The 17510-nt window shown below is 43.6% G+C and overlaps 1 protein-coding gene across 2 annotated transcripts in view; it reads right to left on the bottom strand.

The window, feature by feature from the left end:
• zfpm1 (zinc finger protein, FOG family member 1) overlaps positions 1-17510 on the bottom strand; it is a 104192-nt gene that overhangs the window by 14159 nt on the left and 72523 nt on the right. For both annotated transcript variants that reach the window (XM_062961644.1, XM_062961643.1), the window contains exon 4: positions 6166-6299. In XM_062961644.1, coding sequence (XP_062817714.1) covers positions 6166-6299 — 134 coding nt within the window. The remainder of the gene's footprint in view (positions 1-6165; positions 6300-17510) is intronic.

Raw genomic sequence — 17510 nt, 5'->3', positions numbered from 1 at the left:
TCTTGTTCAAGGAAAGCCTCACTCAAAGGATGCAACCTCTCCATCCATCAATTTGAGGTCCTTTCCATTAGTTGACAATCCATAATCTTGAGTTTGGGAGTTGCAGTTCTCTACATCCAGACAGCACTGTGGACCCAAACAATTATGGTTCTGGACCAAACTTGGCACCAATACTCATATGTGAACACTGGTGGAGTTTGGAGGAAATAGACCTTGACATTTGGGAGTTGTAGTTGCTGGGATTTATAGTTCACCTACAATCAAAGAGTATCCTGAACTCCACCAACGATGGAATCAAGCCAATCTTGGCACACAGAACTCTCATGACCAACAGAAAATACCGAAAAGGTTTGGCGGGCATTGACCTTGAGTTTGGGAGTTGTAGTTCTCTACATCCACACAGTACTGTGGACTCAAACAATGATGGATCTGGACCAAACTTGGCACCAATACTCAAATGTGAACACTGGTGGAGTTTGGAGGAAATAGACCTTGATGGAATTGAACTAATCTTGGTACACAGAACTCCCGACCAACAGAAAATACTGGAAGGATTTGGCGGGCATTGACCTTCAGTTTGGGAGTTGTAGTTCTCTACATCCGGAAAGCACCGTGGACTCCAAATAATGATGGATCTGGAACAAACTTGGCATGGATACTCAATATGTCCAAATGTGAACACTGGAGGAGTGTGGGGAGAATAGACTTTGCCATTTGGGAGTTGTAGTTGCTGGGATTTATAGTTCACCTACATTCAAAGAACATTCAGAACTCCACCGATGATGGAATTGAGCCAATTTCGGCACACAGAAGTCCCATGAACAACAGAAAATACCTAAAAGGTTTGGTGCGCATTGGCCTTGAGTTTGGGAGTTGTAGTTCTCTTCATCCACACAGCACTGTGGACTCAAACAATGATGGACATGGACCAAACTTGGCACGAATACTCAATATGCCCAAATGTAAACACTGGCGGAGCTTGGGGAAAATAGACCTTGACATTTGGGAGTTGTAGTTGCTGGGATTTATAGTTCACCTACAATCGAAGAGCCCCTTGAACGATAGAATTGGGCCAAAGGAGTGGCAGAGAGATCCTCAGCCTTCTCTGCCAAATGGATCGTCCCAACACCATCCAAAATATGTGTTTTCTGATGGTCTTTGATGATCTGTCTTTTGAGAAACGCTGATCTATCTATCTATCTATCTATCTATCTATCTATCTATCTATCTATCTATCTATCTATCTATCTATCTTGATGAAGACATTGCATTTTTCCTTCCTGTACGAACTATAATTCCTTCCCTGACCATCATTTTGTCTTCTCCAACATAAGGGGCAGTTGGACACCATTGTTCCAAATCCTAGAGTTTGAAAGAGGCCTCCAAAGGTCATCCAATCCAACCTCATTCTGACACATGTGGTCGGTAGAATGGAACGCTTGTAAGGGATCCCCAAAGGCCATTTAGTCCAACCCCAGGCAGGAAGACACAATCCAAACCACCCTGGCAGATGGCTACCCAGGAGGACACAATCCAAGCCTTCCCGGCAGATGGCCACCCAGCCTCTGTTTATAAACGTAATGATGCACCCGGATCGCCTCACCAAATCCCTGAGATCCTTTGGCAACCAATCTCTCTCGAATAAGGACTTCAAGGGCGGGATAGAAATGATGTAATAAATAAAATAAATAAATCCAAGCCTTCCCGGCAGATGGCCACCCAGCCTCTGTTTATAAACGTAATGATGCACCCGGATCGCCATCACCAAATCCCTGAGATCCTTTGGCAACCAATCTCTCTCGAATACAGACTTCAAGGGCGGGATGGAAATGATGTAATAAATAAAATAAATAAATCCAAGCCTTCCTGGCAGATGGCCACCCAGCCTCTGTTTATAAACGTAACGATGCGCAGTGATGCACCCAGGTTGCCATCACCAAATCCCTGAGATCCTTTGGCAACCAATCTCTCTTGAATAAGGACTTCAAGGACGGGATGGAAATGATGTAATAAATAAAATAAATAAATCCAAGCCTTCCCGGCAGATGGCCACCCAGCCTCTGTTTATAAACTTAATGATGCGCAGTGATGCATCCGGATCACCTTCACCAAATCCCTGAGATCCTTTTGCAACCAATCTCTCTCGAATACGGACTTTAAAGAGGCCGCTCCATAGGTGCGCAATGCGCATCCTTTCCCCCTTGTTGTCCTATAAACAGGCCCACATTGGCGCATGCATGCTCCGTTCACAGCCATGGCCTTGCCAGACACACACAGACACACATACACAAAGGGACCGGGGAGAGAAGCGTCGGATAAGCGCTCCTTGTTCTGGAAACAAAGAGGTCAGTGTCTCCGATCCGCCGAGGCCGCGATAACCATCGGAAACTGGATCCCGGGCGCATCCGCTTGGGACGCGGGATCTGGGGCAGCCAGCGCGGACCCCACTTTGCATGCGCCAAAGGAAGGGAAGGAGAGGGATTCGGCGGCTCTGAGTGGAAGCCGGAACCCAGGGGGAAAAAGGGGATTCCTTGCAACCAAAGATGAGGACGGGATTCGTCCAAACCGGGGACCCATTCTGGAGCCACTTCCATGCATAAGTGCCTGGCCTTCGGGAATGGATGCAGTCTGGCACACCTTTCGCTGCCATGGTTCACTGCTATGGAATCCTGGGAGTTGTAGTTTTGCAAGGGTCATTGCTATCAAATCCCAGGAGTTGTTGTAGTTTTACAAGGTTCATTGCTATGAAATTCCAGGAGTTGTAGTTTTACATGGCCCACTGCTATGAAATTCCAGGAGTTGTAGTATTACAAGGCTCATTGCTATGTAATCCTAGAAGTTGTAGTACTACACAGCTCACTGCAATGGAATCCTGTGAGTTGTAGCTTTACAAGGTCACCACTACGAAATTCCGGGAGTTGTAGTTTTACAAGGCTCTCTGCTATGAAATTCTGGGAGTTGTAGAATTACACAACTCACTGCTGTGGAATCCCAAGAGTTGCAGTTTTACAAGGCTCACTGCTATGACATTCCGGGAGTTATAGTTTTACAAGGGTCACTGCTAAGGAATTCTGGGAGTTGTAGTTTTACAAGGCTCACTACTAAGGAATTCTGGGAGTTGTAGTTTTACAAGGCTCACTGCTATGACATTCCGGGAGTTGTAATTTTACAAGGCTCATTGCTACGACATTCCGAGAGTTGTAGTTTTACAAGGCTCACTGCTAAGAAATCCTGGAAGTTGTATTTTTACAAGGCACATTGCTATGGAATCCTGTGAGTTGTAGTTTTACAAGGCTCACTACTAAGGAATTCTGGGAGTTGTAGCTTTACAAGTCTCACTGCTATGAAATTCCAGGAGCTGTAGTTTTACAAGTCACCACTATGAAATTCCGGGAGTTGTAGTTTTACAAGGTCACTGTTTTGGAATCCCAGGAGTTGTAGTTTTACAAGGATCGCAGCTAAGAAATCCTGGGAGTTGTAGTATTACACGTCTCACCGCTATGGAATTGTGGGAGTTGTAGTCCAAGACACCCCAAGTGCTGAAGTTTGCCTATGCATGGTCTAAAATGTCTCCAAACGTCACCCACGAGCGCCCAGTCTTGGGCATGAAGTGCGTTTTGGGGACCCCTAAATATACAATACCCCCAAAAAGCACCCTTGTGGGAGATGATTGATGTCTCTTTTTGGGGGGCTTGGAAAGAAGGAGCGGAGGGAGGAGGAGGAGGGTCTGCTGGGAACCCGTCCAAGGCTCTCTCTCTCTTTCTCGCTCTGTCTCTCCACCCCAGCCTCCCCGTTTTATCTTCCTCTCTTTCCTTTCTTTTTTCTGCCGAATTAAATCCTTGATTAACCCTTATCTTGCCAGCTCGGCGGCTATCTCTCCCGTGGCGCCGCATGTCCAGACAACCGGTGCAGGATGATTGATTCCTCAGAGATAGGCCCTCCGCGCCGGCTGCCTTTTTCCCTGATACTTCGCTTATTGTCTAAATATTTTTGCTCCCTTTTCAGCAGCTTCCCTTATCGGGAGCCCCGTTGATGGTTCCCAGCCCTGGCCTTCCCTCCTCCTCCTCCGCCTCGGTTGCAGAGACCCTGTTCGGCCAAGGAGCACGAAAATCCCATTCAAATCCCCCCCGGCAGATGGCCATCCAGCCGCCGCTTCAAAGGCTCCCAAGAAGGCACCTCCACCGGACTCCTGACCATCCAGTCTGACCAAGGAGCAGGAAAATCGCCTTCAAAGAACCCCCATATAGGCTCTGTTTCAAAGCCTCCAAAGCTTTGAAACTCTCCCGAGGCGGAGAGTTCCACTGTTGAACAGCTCTCTCATGGTGAGGAAGTTCTTCCTGATGTTCTGGTGGAATCTTCTTTATTTCCCACAGTTTGAAGCCATTGCTTGATCCATGGCACTCATCACGTCTCCTCTCTCTCAGCCTTCTCTTCCACAGCTCTTTCAGCCGCTCCTCATAGGGACTGTTCTCCAGACCCTCGATCCTTTGAGCCGCCACATTCCACATCTCCCTTACGTTGCGGTGCCCAGACCTGGTTGTTGTTTATTCCTCCAGTCGCTTCTGGCTCTTCCTGACGTCACAGACCAGGCCCACTGCTATCGATTCCTGGGAGTCGTAGTTTTACAAGGGTCATTGCTATCGAATCCCAGGAGTCGTAGCTTTACATGGTTCACTGCTATGGAATCCTGGTAGTTATTGTTTAACAAAGTTCACTGCTATCAAATTCCAAGGAGTTGTAGTTTTACAAGGCCCACCACTATGGAATCCTGGGAGTTGTAGTTTTACAAGGCTCACTGCTATCAAATCCCGGGTGTCGTAGCTTTACAAGGTTTGCTGCATGGAATCCTGGGAGTTATTGCTTTATAAAGTTCACTGCTATCAAATTCCAGGAGTTGTAGTTTTACAAGGTTCACCACTGTGGAACCCTGGGAGTGGTAGTTTTATAAGGTTCACTGCTATGAAATTAAGGGAGTTGTTGTTTATTCGTTCCGCCGCTTCCGACTCTTCCTGACCTGGGAGTTGTAGTTTTGCAAGGGTCACTGCTATCAAATTCCTGGGAGTTATAGCTTTACAAGGCTCGCTGCTATCAAATTCCAAGGAGTGGTCGTTTTGGCGGAAGCTGGGGCTAACAGCGGGAGCTCACTCCACTCCCTGGATTCAAACCGCCAACCTTTTGGTCAGCAAGTTCAGCAGCTTAGTGGTTTAACCTGCTGCACCATCTGGGGGCTCCGTTGTAGCTTTACAAGAGGTTTAATTTTCTCTACTCAAAGAGTGTCCCTGCCTCACCAAACTACAACTCCCAGGATTCCATCATGGAAGGGCATAAGTTTAAGTAATAAGTTTTACTTATTACTTATTATTATATTGATGTTAAAATGCGGGTTTAATCCATTTAATGTTATATGTCTATTGTGTTCATTTTATTGTAACTGTATTTTATTTTGCTTATTGTGGATATGCGGGCTTTGCCCCTTGTGAGCCACCTCGAATCCCTGCAGAGAGATGGAGGCGGGATGTAAAAATAAAGTTATTATTATTATTATTATTATTATTATTATTATTATTATTATTATTCATTTTACAATGCAGATGCATCAAGATGCTCTTTTCCCCCCTCCCTGCCTTGACTAATGTGCATCTTTTTTGCACATTGGTCACCTGCATGTGCTCATGGTTGTCAAGTGCGGAGTGGGCATAAGTGGTGTCAAAACTGCATTTATTTTACAGTGCAGATGCACCAAGATGCTCTTTTTTTCTCCCGGCCTTGACTCTTTTGCATCCTTTTTGCACATTGGTCAACTGCATGCGCTCACAGCTCTCATGTGCAGATAAATGGCCTGAACCCAACGGATCTGCAGCGGAGCAGCTGTGAGTTAAACCCGGCTCCTGTTGGGATTTCAAAAGGAGGCATTGCAGGTCTGATGCTTTCGAGAAATAATAGGATTAGCCGCGCAGGGGAGGTTGTCGTTACCTGTGGACGGCCGCTTTGCATGGCATCATTGGCATAAAACCTTGGAATGGTTCTTTTTTAGGTGGATTGCAAATCCCAGAAACCACCCCAAACAAACAAGCAAAGCTGGGAGTTGCAATACACCAAAACGAGAGCCATTTTGCATGAGAAAAATAATTTTCATGACCGTAAGGGATTTCTCCGTGTCCTTACCTGCTCTCCGTGTCCAGGAGACGAGGCCTCGCTTTGGATGTTGCCCCGGTAGGGACCCCATGACACTCCTTCCGGCACGTTCTGCTTGGCCTGTGGCTTGTTTCCCTCCTCGGAAGTCATCATCTCCAGCTCAGCTATTCATAAATAAGAGAAATAGACATTAATTCATGACTTTGCATTGTATGGAAACTAAATGTAAAGGTGCAGAGATGTCAGTGTTCATGGCCGCTCAAGTTGCCATAGATGTGGGTGAAACGTCAGGAGAGAATGCTTTTAGAACATAGCCATACAGCCTGGAAAATGAACAACCACCCGCCCTTCATTCCATCATATGGAAAATGAATGCAAAGGTGCAGAGATGTCGGTGTTGATGGTTGTTCAATTTGCCATAGATGTGGGTGAAACGTCAGGAGAGAATGCTTCTAGAACATAGCCATACAGACCGGAAAGTGCACAACAATCTGCCATTCTTTCCAACTTAAAGAATTTTTCTTTCCTTTGAGGTTGAGAGTGTTTCAGATTGAGACCCAGGCCTCCAGAGTCTATGGCTAGAGTTACAGTGCCATATAATGCAGCTTGAAACTGAATTATATGTTCAGTGTAGATCCATTATTTAATGCATTATGTGGCAGTACAGAACCGGCTGTTGTTTCCATTTAAAATTAATGCAGTTTGCCTGCACTTAAACTCCCACGGCTCAACGCCATGGGGTCAATGGAGTTGTAGTTTGGCAGGAAAAGCCTCAAGACCTTGCAAAACTACAACTCCTATGATTCCAAAGAGGTTAAAGTGGCGTCAAAGTGCATCAATGGGAGGGAATAAGCTATGCTTTGCAAAGCACCCACATGGATCCCTTTGGCGTGCTTGGAGAAGGCTGCGGATTCTCCAAGCCCACGCTCTGGGAGTTGTAGTTCCTACAAAGGGCCGAGCTTGGGAATGTGACCTATTCGACGTGCATAGAGAATGCTTGCAAAGGACCCAAATGGATTTCTCTGGTGTGCTTGCAGAAGGTTGGGGCTTCTCTGAGCCCAAGTTCTGGGAGTTGTAGTTCCCACAAAGGGCCGGGCTTGGGAATGCAACCCAGTCAACATGCACAGAGCATGCTTGCAGAGCACCCAGATGGATTTCTCTGGTGTGCTTGGAGTAGGGTGCAGCTTCTCGAAGTACAAGTTCTGGGAGCTGTAGTTCCCGCAAAGGGCTGAGCTTGGGAATGTGACCTATTCAATGTGCATAGAGAATGCTTGCAAAGCATCCACATGGATCCCTTTGGTGTGCTTGGAGAAGACTGTGGCTGTGGATTCCTTTGGCGTGCTTGGAGAAAGCTGTGGCTTCTCGAAGAACAAGTTCATTATTATTATTATTATTATTATTATTATTATTATTATTATTATTATTATTATTCTGGGAGTTGCAGTTTCCACAAAGGGCCGAGCATGGGAATGCAACCCATTCAACGTGCATAGAGCATCCTTGAAGAGCATCAAAATGGGATTTTTTGGTGTGCTTGGAGAATGCTGCGGCTTTGGATATCTCTGGCATGCTTGGAGAAGGCTGCCACTTATCCAAGCACATGTTCTGGAAGTTGTAGTTCCCACAAAGGGCTGAGCATGGGAATGCGACCCATTCAACATGCATAGAGCATCCTTCAAGAGCATCCAAATGGGATTTATTTGGTGTGCTTGGAAAAGGCTGTGGCTTTGGATCCCTTTGGTGTGCTTGGAGAAAGCTGTGGCTTCTCGAAGCACAAGTTCTTTATTATTATTATTATTATTATTATTATTATTATTATTATTATTATTATTATTATTATTCTGGGACTTGCAGTTCCCACAAAGGGCCGAGCTTGGGAATGTGACCTATTCAACATGCACAGGGCATGCTTGCAGAGCATTCAAATTGATTTATTTGGCGTGCTTGGAGAATGCTGTGGCTTTGGATATCTTTGGAGTGCTTGGAGAGGGTTGTGGCTTCTCCAAGCACAAGTTCTGGGAGTTGTAGTTCCCACAAAGGTCCGAGCTTGGGAATGCAACCCATTCAACATGCATAGAACATCCTTGAAGAGCATTAAAATGGATTTATTTGGTGTGCTTGGAGAATGCTGTGGCTTTGGATATCTTTGGCATGCTTGGAGAAGGCTGCGGCTTCTCCGAGCACACATTCTGGGAGTTGTAGTTCCCACAAAGGGCCGAGCTTGGGAATGTGACCCATTCAATGTGCATAGAGCATTCTTGAAGAGCATCCAAATGGGATTTCTTTGGTGTGCTTGGAGAAGGCTGTGGCTTTGGATATCTTTGGAGTGCTTGGAGAGGGCTGTGGCTTCTCCGAGCACAAGTTCTGGGAGTTGTAGTTCCCCCTGGATCCGGTCCAGCCTGCCTCTCCGGGGCCTCCTCCTCCTCCTCCGTCCATTCCTCTGGCCCCGCTTCCCAACCCAAGGGAGCCTCCCTTCCCCATCCATCTGGGGTATTGCTTAGCTGCCACCTTATCTGCCGCTGAAAGATGAAGGTGCAGCTAAAACATTTTCGGCCGCCCGATTTCCATGTTATCTCGGCCATTAAACCCGGGCGCTTATCGGCCCATCGGGGCCATTAAGCGCGCTCGCCAAGCGGAGGGAGGGTCCTAATGAAGCCAAATGCAGAGGCTCCCTCTCTCCAGACATACAAATCACAGCATCCCAAAGTCGGGAGGGGCACCCAAAGGCCATCCAGTCCAACCCTAATACTAAACATAGAAATGAATTGATTTGCCCATTGACTGAATCACAGAATCCTAGAGTTGGGAGGGACACCCAAAGGCCATCCAGTCCAAACCTATTACTAAACCTAGAAATTGATGGATCCATTGAATGAATCATAGAATTCTAGAATTGCAAGGGGCACCCAAAGGCCATCCAGTCCAAACCTATTATTAAATATAGAAATTAATTGATTGGTCCATTGAATGGATCATAGAATCCTAGAGTTGGAAGGGGCACCAAAGGGTCGTCCAGTCCAACCCTATTGCTAAACCTAGAAATTAATTGATTGGTCCATTGACTGAATCATAGAATCCTACAGTTGGAAGGGGCACCCAAAGGCCATCCAGTCCAATCCTATTATTGAGCATAGAAATTAATTGATTGGTCCATTGACTGTATCATAGAATCCTAGAGATGGAAGGGGCACCCAAAGGTCATCCAGTCCAACCTCGTTGTTTCACACAGAAATTGATTGATCTATTGATTGAATCACAAAATCCTTGAGTTGGAAGGGGGACCCAAGGGCCATCCAGTCCAACCCTATTATTGAGCATAGAAATTTACTGATTGGTCCATTGACTGAATCATAGAATCCTAGAGTTGGGACACCTAAGGTCCATCCAGTCCAACCCACTTCGCCATACAGAAAGACGCAATGAAAGCCCTCCCGACAGATGGCCATCCAGCCTCTGTTTAAAGACATCCGGGAAAGAGACACATGAGCAGGGAGAAATCCTGGTCTTTCATAGAATCACAGAATTGGAAGGGGGCACACAAAGCCCCCTTCTGTCATGGCAGAAAGACACAACCAAAGCTCTCCCGACAGATGGCTATCCAGCCTTTGCTGAAAACCCTCCAGAGAAAGAGACTCCAGCACTGTGAACCAGCTCTAATCCTCAAGAAGTTCTTCCTAACGTCAGGGTGGAATAATAATGATACTGAGCATTTGAAGTATTGTAATGCTGGCTGAACAGCTAATAATAATAATAATAATAATAATAATAATAATAATAATAATAATAATAATAATAGTCTTTGAACTGCAAAGACTCTGGCAGAAACCAGTGCAGGTGGTCCCGGTGGTGATCAGCACATTGGGTGCTGTGCTAAGAGATCTCAGCCGGCATTTGGAAACAATAGACATTGACAAAATTAGGATCTGCCAACTGCAAAAGGCCACCCTGCTGGGATCTGCATGCATCATCCGAAAATACATCACACAGTCCTAGACACTTGGGAAGTGTTCAACTTGTGGTTTTGTGAAACGAAATCCAGCATATCTATCTTGTTTGCTGTGTCATAATTTTCATAATAATAATAATAATAATAATAATAATAATAATAATAATAATAGTCCCAGACACTTGGGAAGTGTTCGACTTGTGATTTTGTGATACGAAATCCAGCATATTTATCTTGTTTGCTGTGTCATAAAATAATAATAATAATAATAATAATAATAATAATAATAATAATAATAATAGTCCCAGACACTTGGGAAGTGTTCGACTTGTGATTTTGTGATACGAAATCCAGCATATTTATCTTGTTTGCTGTGTCATAAAATAATAATAATAATAATAATAATAATAATAATAATAATAATAATAATAGTCCCAGACACTTGGGAAGTGTTCGACTTGTGATTTTGTGATACGAAATCCAGCATATCTATCTTGTTTGCTGTGTCATAATAAAATAATAATAATAATAGTAATAATAATAATAGCCCATTTTTCTATCTCAAACGAGACTCAAATTGGCTACCGAACACTATACACAATACAAATTGCAAAAGCAGTTCCCAACACTATAAACAGGATAAATTACAACTTGAAAACCAACAACATGTCAACATTAAAATGGAATTACTGTTACAGTAAAAAATAAGTAAAATCACAGAGAGAGACTTAAAAATAATGTTAAAAGCCTGCACCATTTTGGCAAAAGACAGAAGGATGCAACGGGATTGTGGTTATTCAACTGACTTTAGAAATGAATGTTGAAAAGAGGAATCCAAGGCACTTAGTAGTACAGTACATGCAAGTTTCACCCTTTTTTTCTATCCATTGGGAGGGTTTTTAATGCCAAGGCCTTGGCTTGATTTATGGCGGGGAGAGAAAGAGACAGACCCCAGGCTTTAAGCAAAAGCCCACCCACACGATTTAGGCTGCTTTGCTCCATAAAGCCAAAGGAACACAGCGCTTGGGAGATCTGGCCAGGGCTTTTTGGGATGTTTCATTCCGAAATCGCCCTTTTTGCACTTCCCAAAACCACAATTCATCAGCAAAAGAAAAAGAACAGCCATGGATTGGGATATACCTCCAAGTGATAAATGCCACCCTTCCATAGATCGGCATTTGCAAGAGATACGTCCCAGTTGAAGGATCAGCTGGATCCACACTGCTGTATAATGCAATTTGAAATTGCATTCATGCATGCACGCATGTATTGCTCTCTCCTATAATAATATAATTATAACATAACTAGCTGTGCCCGGCCACGCGTTGCTGTGATTTATGGGAATCCTTTGTTGGCCAGGTGGAATAGCAGTGAATAGCCTTGCAGCCTCAAAGCCTGGCCGTTACCTTCTTATGGGAATCCTTGTTTGGTGAGTTAGAATGCAACAGAATAGGCTTGCTGCTTGGAAGCCTGGGCACTTGCATTCTAGGGGAATGGTTTTTTCAGGCTGCTAGAATTACAATGAATAGCCTGGCTGCTTCAAAACCTGGCTGCTTGCTACTTATTCAATGGTATTCAAGTTGGATAACAATGGAGTCTCCTACGTATGAAGCAGCCAGGCTTTGAAGCTGCAAGGCTATTCAACGGTATTCAAATTGGATAACAATGGCATCCCCTAGGTATGAAGCAGCCAGGCTTTGAAGCTGCAAGGCTATTCAATGGTAATCAAGTTGGATAACAATGGCGTCCCCTAGGTATGAAGCAGCCAGGCTTTCAAGCTGCAAGGCTATTCAATGGTATTCAAGTTGGCCAACAATGGAGTCCCCTAGGTACGACGCAGCCAGGCTTTGAAGCTGCAAGGATATTAAATTGTATTCAAGTTGGATAACAATGGAGTCCCCTAGGTACGAAGCAGCCAGGCTTTGAAGCTGCAAGGATATTCAATGTTAATCAAGTTGGCCAACAAAGGAGTCCCCTGGGTATGAAGCAGCCAGGTTTCGAAGCTGCAAGGCTATTCAATGGTATTCAAGTTGGATAACAATGGAGTCCCCTAGGGATGAAGCAGCCAGGCTTTGAAGCTGCAAGGCTATTCAATGGTATGCAAGTTGGAAAACAATGGCATCCTCTAGGGATGAAGCAGCCAGGCTTTGAAGCTGCGAGGCTATTCAATGGTATGCAAGTTGGAAAACAATGGAGTCCCCTAGGGATGAAGCAGCCAGGCTTTGAAGCTGCAAGGTCACTCCTCGGAAAGTGGCCAAATTTGGCGTGATTTGGCCCAGTGGTTTTGTTGTTAACTTTTGTTGTTTGTTGTTAAGTGCGCACATTACATTTATATATAGATTGATAGATTATTATGGCAGTGAAAGAGGAGTTTCAAACTGCATTCCTTCTACAGTCTAAATGGCCTCCTAGTGTTGTTCATCCCAACTTCCTTGGGGCAGTTTTGGGGGGGGACGATACCCACTTTCCCCCTCATTCTCTGCCCGGTCCCCCTCCTCTTCCTACGTTTCTTGCCGGCTAATCAGTTGCGTTTGGGTCAGGAGACCACGTCTCCGCGATAAGAGCCTTTGCCTGACACTTTCCATGTCAGAGCACTCCATCTTGTGTGTATCTATCCCCACCAGAGGAAAACACGCCGGCCCTGATAAGACGAGAGGACGAGGAGGAGGAGGAGAAGGAGCAAACCGTTCCAGGACCAAAATAGGGCCAAGCCAACCATCCCCTTCCTCCCTCCATCGCGGTCATAACATCATATTTTTGGAAGAGACCTCCTGATCTCATTTTGGCAGGAAGACACAATCCGATCCCTCCCAGCAGATGGCCACCCAGCCCAGGCAGCAGCATATTCCACCATCAAAAACACTGTATTGCATACAAGTAACTGAACATGGTGTTTTGGGATTTTCCCCCCAAAAATGTCTCCCTGCACGTGGGCTGCCCTGTTGCCTTTTTATGTTAAGAGGTCGAGTTCATCTCATTCATTTCCCATCCTCTGCGCATTAAAGCGTGCATGGGCTCTTATGACTTATGGCAACCTTTGACAACATATATGGCAACCTTATTAAATTCAAAGGGATTTCTTAGGCAAAAAAGACTCAGAGATGGATTTGCCGGTTCCTTCCTTTGAAAAATTGCTTAGGATTCATTGGCGGTCTCCCATCCAAGTCCTAACCAGGGCTAACCCTACTTAGCATCCATACTCAAGCTAGGTGTGCATGTGTCCTATTGACTTATGGCAACCCGATGCATTTGATAGGATTTTCTTGGACAAGGAAGACTCAGCAGTGGCTCGGACAGGTGAAATCCATTGGTGGCCTCCCATCCAATCCCGAACCAGGGCTGACCCTACTTAGCATCCAAACTCACCTAGGTGTGAATGTGTCCTGTTGACATATAGCAACCCTATGTATTTAGTAGGGTTTTCTTGGACTCATACACACTCAGCAGTGGCTTGGACAGGTGAAATCCATCAGCAGCCTCCCATCCAATCCCAAACCAGGGCTGACCCTACTTAGCATCCAAACTCAAACTAGGCGACTTATTGCGACCCCATGCATTTAATAGGGCTTTCTTGGGCAACGAAAGCTCAGTGATGGCTTGGACAGGTGGGATCCATTGGCGGCCTACCATCCAAGTCCGAACCAGGGCTGACCCTGCTTAGCATCCAAATTCAAGCTAGGCGACTTATTGCGACCCCATGCATTTAATAGGGCTTTCTTTGGACAATGAAGGCTCAGCAGTGGCTCGGACAAGTGGGGAATCCATTGGCGGCCTCCCATTCAATCCTGAACCAGGGCCGACCCTACTTAGCATCCAAACTCAGCTAGGTGTGAATGCGTCCCGTTGACATATAGCAACCCAATGCATTTAATAGGGTTTTCTTGGACAAGGAAGACTCAGCAGGGGCTTGGACAAGTGGGATCCATCATTGGCCTCCCATCCAATCCTGAACCAGGGCGGACCCTACTTAGCATCCAAGCTCAGCTAGGTGTGAATGTGTCCTGTTGACATATAGCAACCCCATGCATTTAATGGATTTTCTTGGACAAGGAAGACTCAGCAGGGGCTTGGACAAGTGGGAGCCATCATTGGCCTCCCATCCAATCCCGAACCAGGGCCGACCCTACTTAGCATCCAAGCTCAGCTAGGTGTGAATGTGTCCCGTTGACATATAGCAATCCCATGCATTTAATGGATTTTCTTGGACAAGGAAGACTCAGCAGGGGCTTGGACAAGTGGGATCCATCATTGGCCTCCCATCCAATCCCGAACCAGGGCCGACCCTACTTAGCATCCAAGCTCAGCTAGGTGTGAATGTGTCCCGTTGACATATAGCAACCCCATGCATTTAATGGATTTTCTTGGACAAGGAAGGCTCAGCAGTGGCTCGGACAAGCGGGATCCATCGGCGGCCTCCCATCCGATCCTGAACCAGGGCCGACCCTGCTTAGCATCCAACACCGGACAGGCTTTGGTGCGTTCCTGATGGAAACGAGTGCAAGAATAGAATCCCCGATGACGCGCTTATTAATCAGAGCCCGGCCCAGTCCGGCTAATGGCTGGAGCCAATCTCCCCGATTATCGCAGGGAACAAAGTCCGTCTCTCTCTCGGCGGTGTTTGCGCGGCTCTCTTTCTCTCTCTCTCTGCCGCCTCGCTGCCCCTAATCTTGGATCATTGGTGGTGCCGGGCTTGTTTCACCACCCTGCAGGTTAATACAATTCCGCCCTTATCTTATCTCCCCATCGGTTTCCTGGCAAAGGCGGCATCCGATTGGCTCCCACCAGCCAGCTGGCCGGGAAGTTATCGGAATCGCGCTTATCGCCAGGATCATTAACCAAATGGGGCCGGTATCGGGCCTGCGTTTGCGCCTGCGATGATAATAAAGTCGCCAAAAAGAAGAGAGAGAAATGAATAAAGAGAAAGAATAAAGGTAGAGAGCTCCCTTGGGAGCCTTCTCAATCACAGAGGAAGGATTGGGGGCACCAAAGGTGCGATTCGCCTCAGATTTGCCGCCGTTTCCATATCAAACATTCAGTTAATCCGCTTCGGTTTCTAGTATGAACTTTATGGGAGCTGTCCAATATGCTTCCGTTGTTTCTCCCAAATTAAAATGGCTAGTTGCTTGGAAAAGGAGTCTAATGGAGCTCTCCAAGGTGCTGAATGCTTCTGGAACTTGGTGATGGGTTTTAGTCCGAACTTTAAAGCACCCCGTATCTCCGAAACAAGATAATGATGATGGTGATTTTTTTTAATCATGTCAGAAGCGACTTGAGAACATACTGTAAGATAATTGGCCGTCTACAGAGATGTTGCCCAGGAGACACCTGGATGTGTTACCATTCTGCTGGGAGGCTTCCCTTATGTCCCCACAAGCTAGAGCTGACAGATGGGAGCTCATCCCATCTCGCAGATCGGAGCCGGCAACCTTCAGGTCAGCTAACCCCACCTTCAGGTCAGCAGTTCAGCCGGCACAAGAGTTTAACTCCGATGATCATGATGATAATGGGATACTGACGGTGCTAACAAATAAATTTAATCACTTTTTAAATTTATTTATTATGCAATGCTTTTGACACGAAATAAATAAAATAAATAAAAAATAGTGCTAATGATGTAATAATAATAATAATAATAATAGGGTGATGATACTAATAATCAGATAATGATGGTGGTAATAAGAAGAAGAAAAAGAAAAAGAAGAAGAAAGAAGAAGTGATGATAATGATGATGGTGCTGATAATGTAATAATAATAATAATAATAATAATAATAATAATAATGGGGTAATAATGGTGGTGGTAATAATAATGGGATGCTGATGCTGATATAATAATAATAGTAATAATAATAATGGGATGATGATGATGATGATGATGATAATGGGATACTGATGATGACACTGATATTATAATAATAGTAATAATAATAATAATAATAATGGGATGATGATGATGATAATGGTGCTGATGATGTAATAATAATAGTAATGGGGTGATGATGATGATGATGATGGTAATAATAATGGGATGCTGATGCTGACGCTGATAATAATAATAATAATAATGTGGTGATGATGATGATAATAATAATGATCAGATGATGATGATGATAAAAGTGATGCTAAGAATAATAATAATCTGTGATGATAATGATGATGAGATGTTCATGGTACTGATGAAAATAATAATAATAAGTTGTGTTGAAAATGATGATGGTGGTGGTGATGATGATGATGATGATAATAATCATAATAATAATAATGGTATTCTGATGGTAATGATAATAATGGGATGGTGGTGGTAGTGATAATAATAATATGTGATGACAATGATGATGAGATGTTGATGATACTGATGATATAATAATAGTAATAATAGTAATAATAATAATAAGATGATGATAATGTGATGATGATGATAGTAATAATAATAATGGGAGGATGATGTGATGATGACAATGATGGTAACGATGAGATATTGATGGTGCTGATATAATAATAATAATAATAATAATAATAATAATAATAATAATAATAATAATAATAATAACGGGAGGATGATGTGATGATAACGATGATGATAATGATGATGAGATATTGATGGTGCTGAAATAATAATAATAATAATAATAATAATAATAATAATAATAATAATAATAATATAATGTGATGATGATAATAGTAATAATAATAATGGGAGGATGATGTGATGATGACAATGATGGTAACGATGAGATATTGATGGTGCTGATATAATAATAATAATAATAATAATAATAATAATAATAATAATAATAATAACGGGAGGATGATGTGATGATAACGATGATGATAATGATGATGAGATATTGATGGTGCTGAAATAATAATAATAATAATAATAATAATAATAATAATAATAATAATATAATGTGATGATGATAATAGTAATAATAATAATGGGAGGATGATGTGATGATGACAATGATGATAATGATGATGAGATATTGATGGTGCTGATATAATAATAATAATAATAGGATGATGTGATGATGATGATGATGATAAGGATGATGAGATGTCGATGGTGCTGATATAATAATAATAACAACAACAACAACAACAACAACAACAACGGGAGGATGATGTGATGATGACGATGATGATAATGATGATGAGATGTTGATGGTGCTGATGAAAATAATAATAATAAGTTTTGTTGAAAATGATGATGATGATGATAATAATAATAATAATAATGCTATGCTGATGGTGACAATAATAATAATAATAATGGGATGATGGTGGTAGTGATAATAATAATATGTGATGACAATGATGATAATGATGATGACATGTTGATGATGCTGATGATATAATAATAATAATAATAATAATAATAATAATAATAATAATAATAATAATAATGGGATGATTTCATATATATGAAAT

This window comes from Anolis carolinensis, unplaced genomic scaffold, assembly GCF_035594765.1.
Source record: "Anolis carolinensis isolate JA03-04 unplaced genomic scaffold, rAnoCar3.1.pri scaffold_9, whole genome shotgun sequence".
NCBI lineage: Eukaryota > Metazoa > Chordata > Lepidosauria > Squamata > Dactyloidae > Anolis > Anolis carolinensis.
Note: the sequence above shows the minus strand (reverse complement) of the source record. Positions and strands in the feature narration are given on the sequence as shown.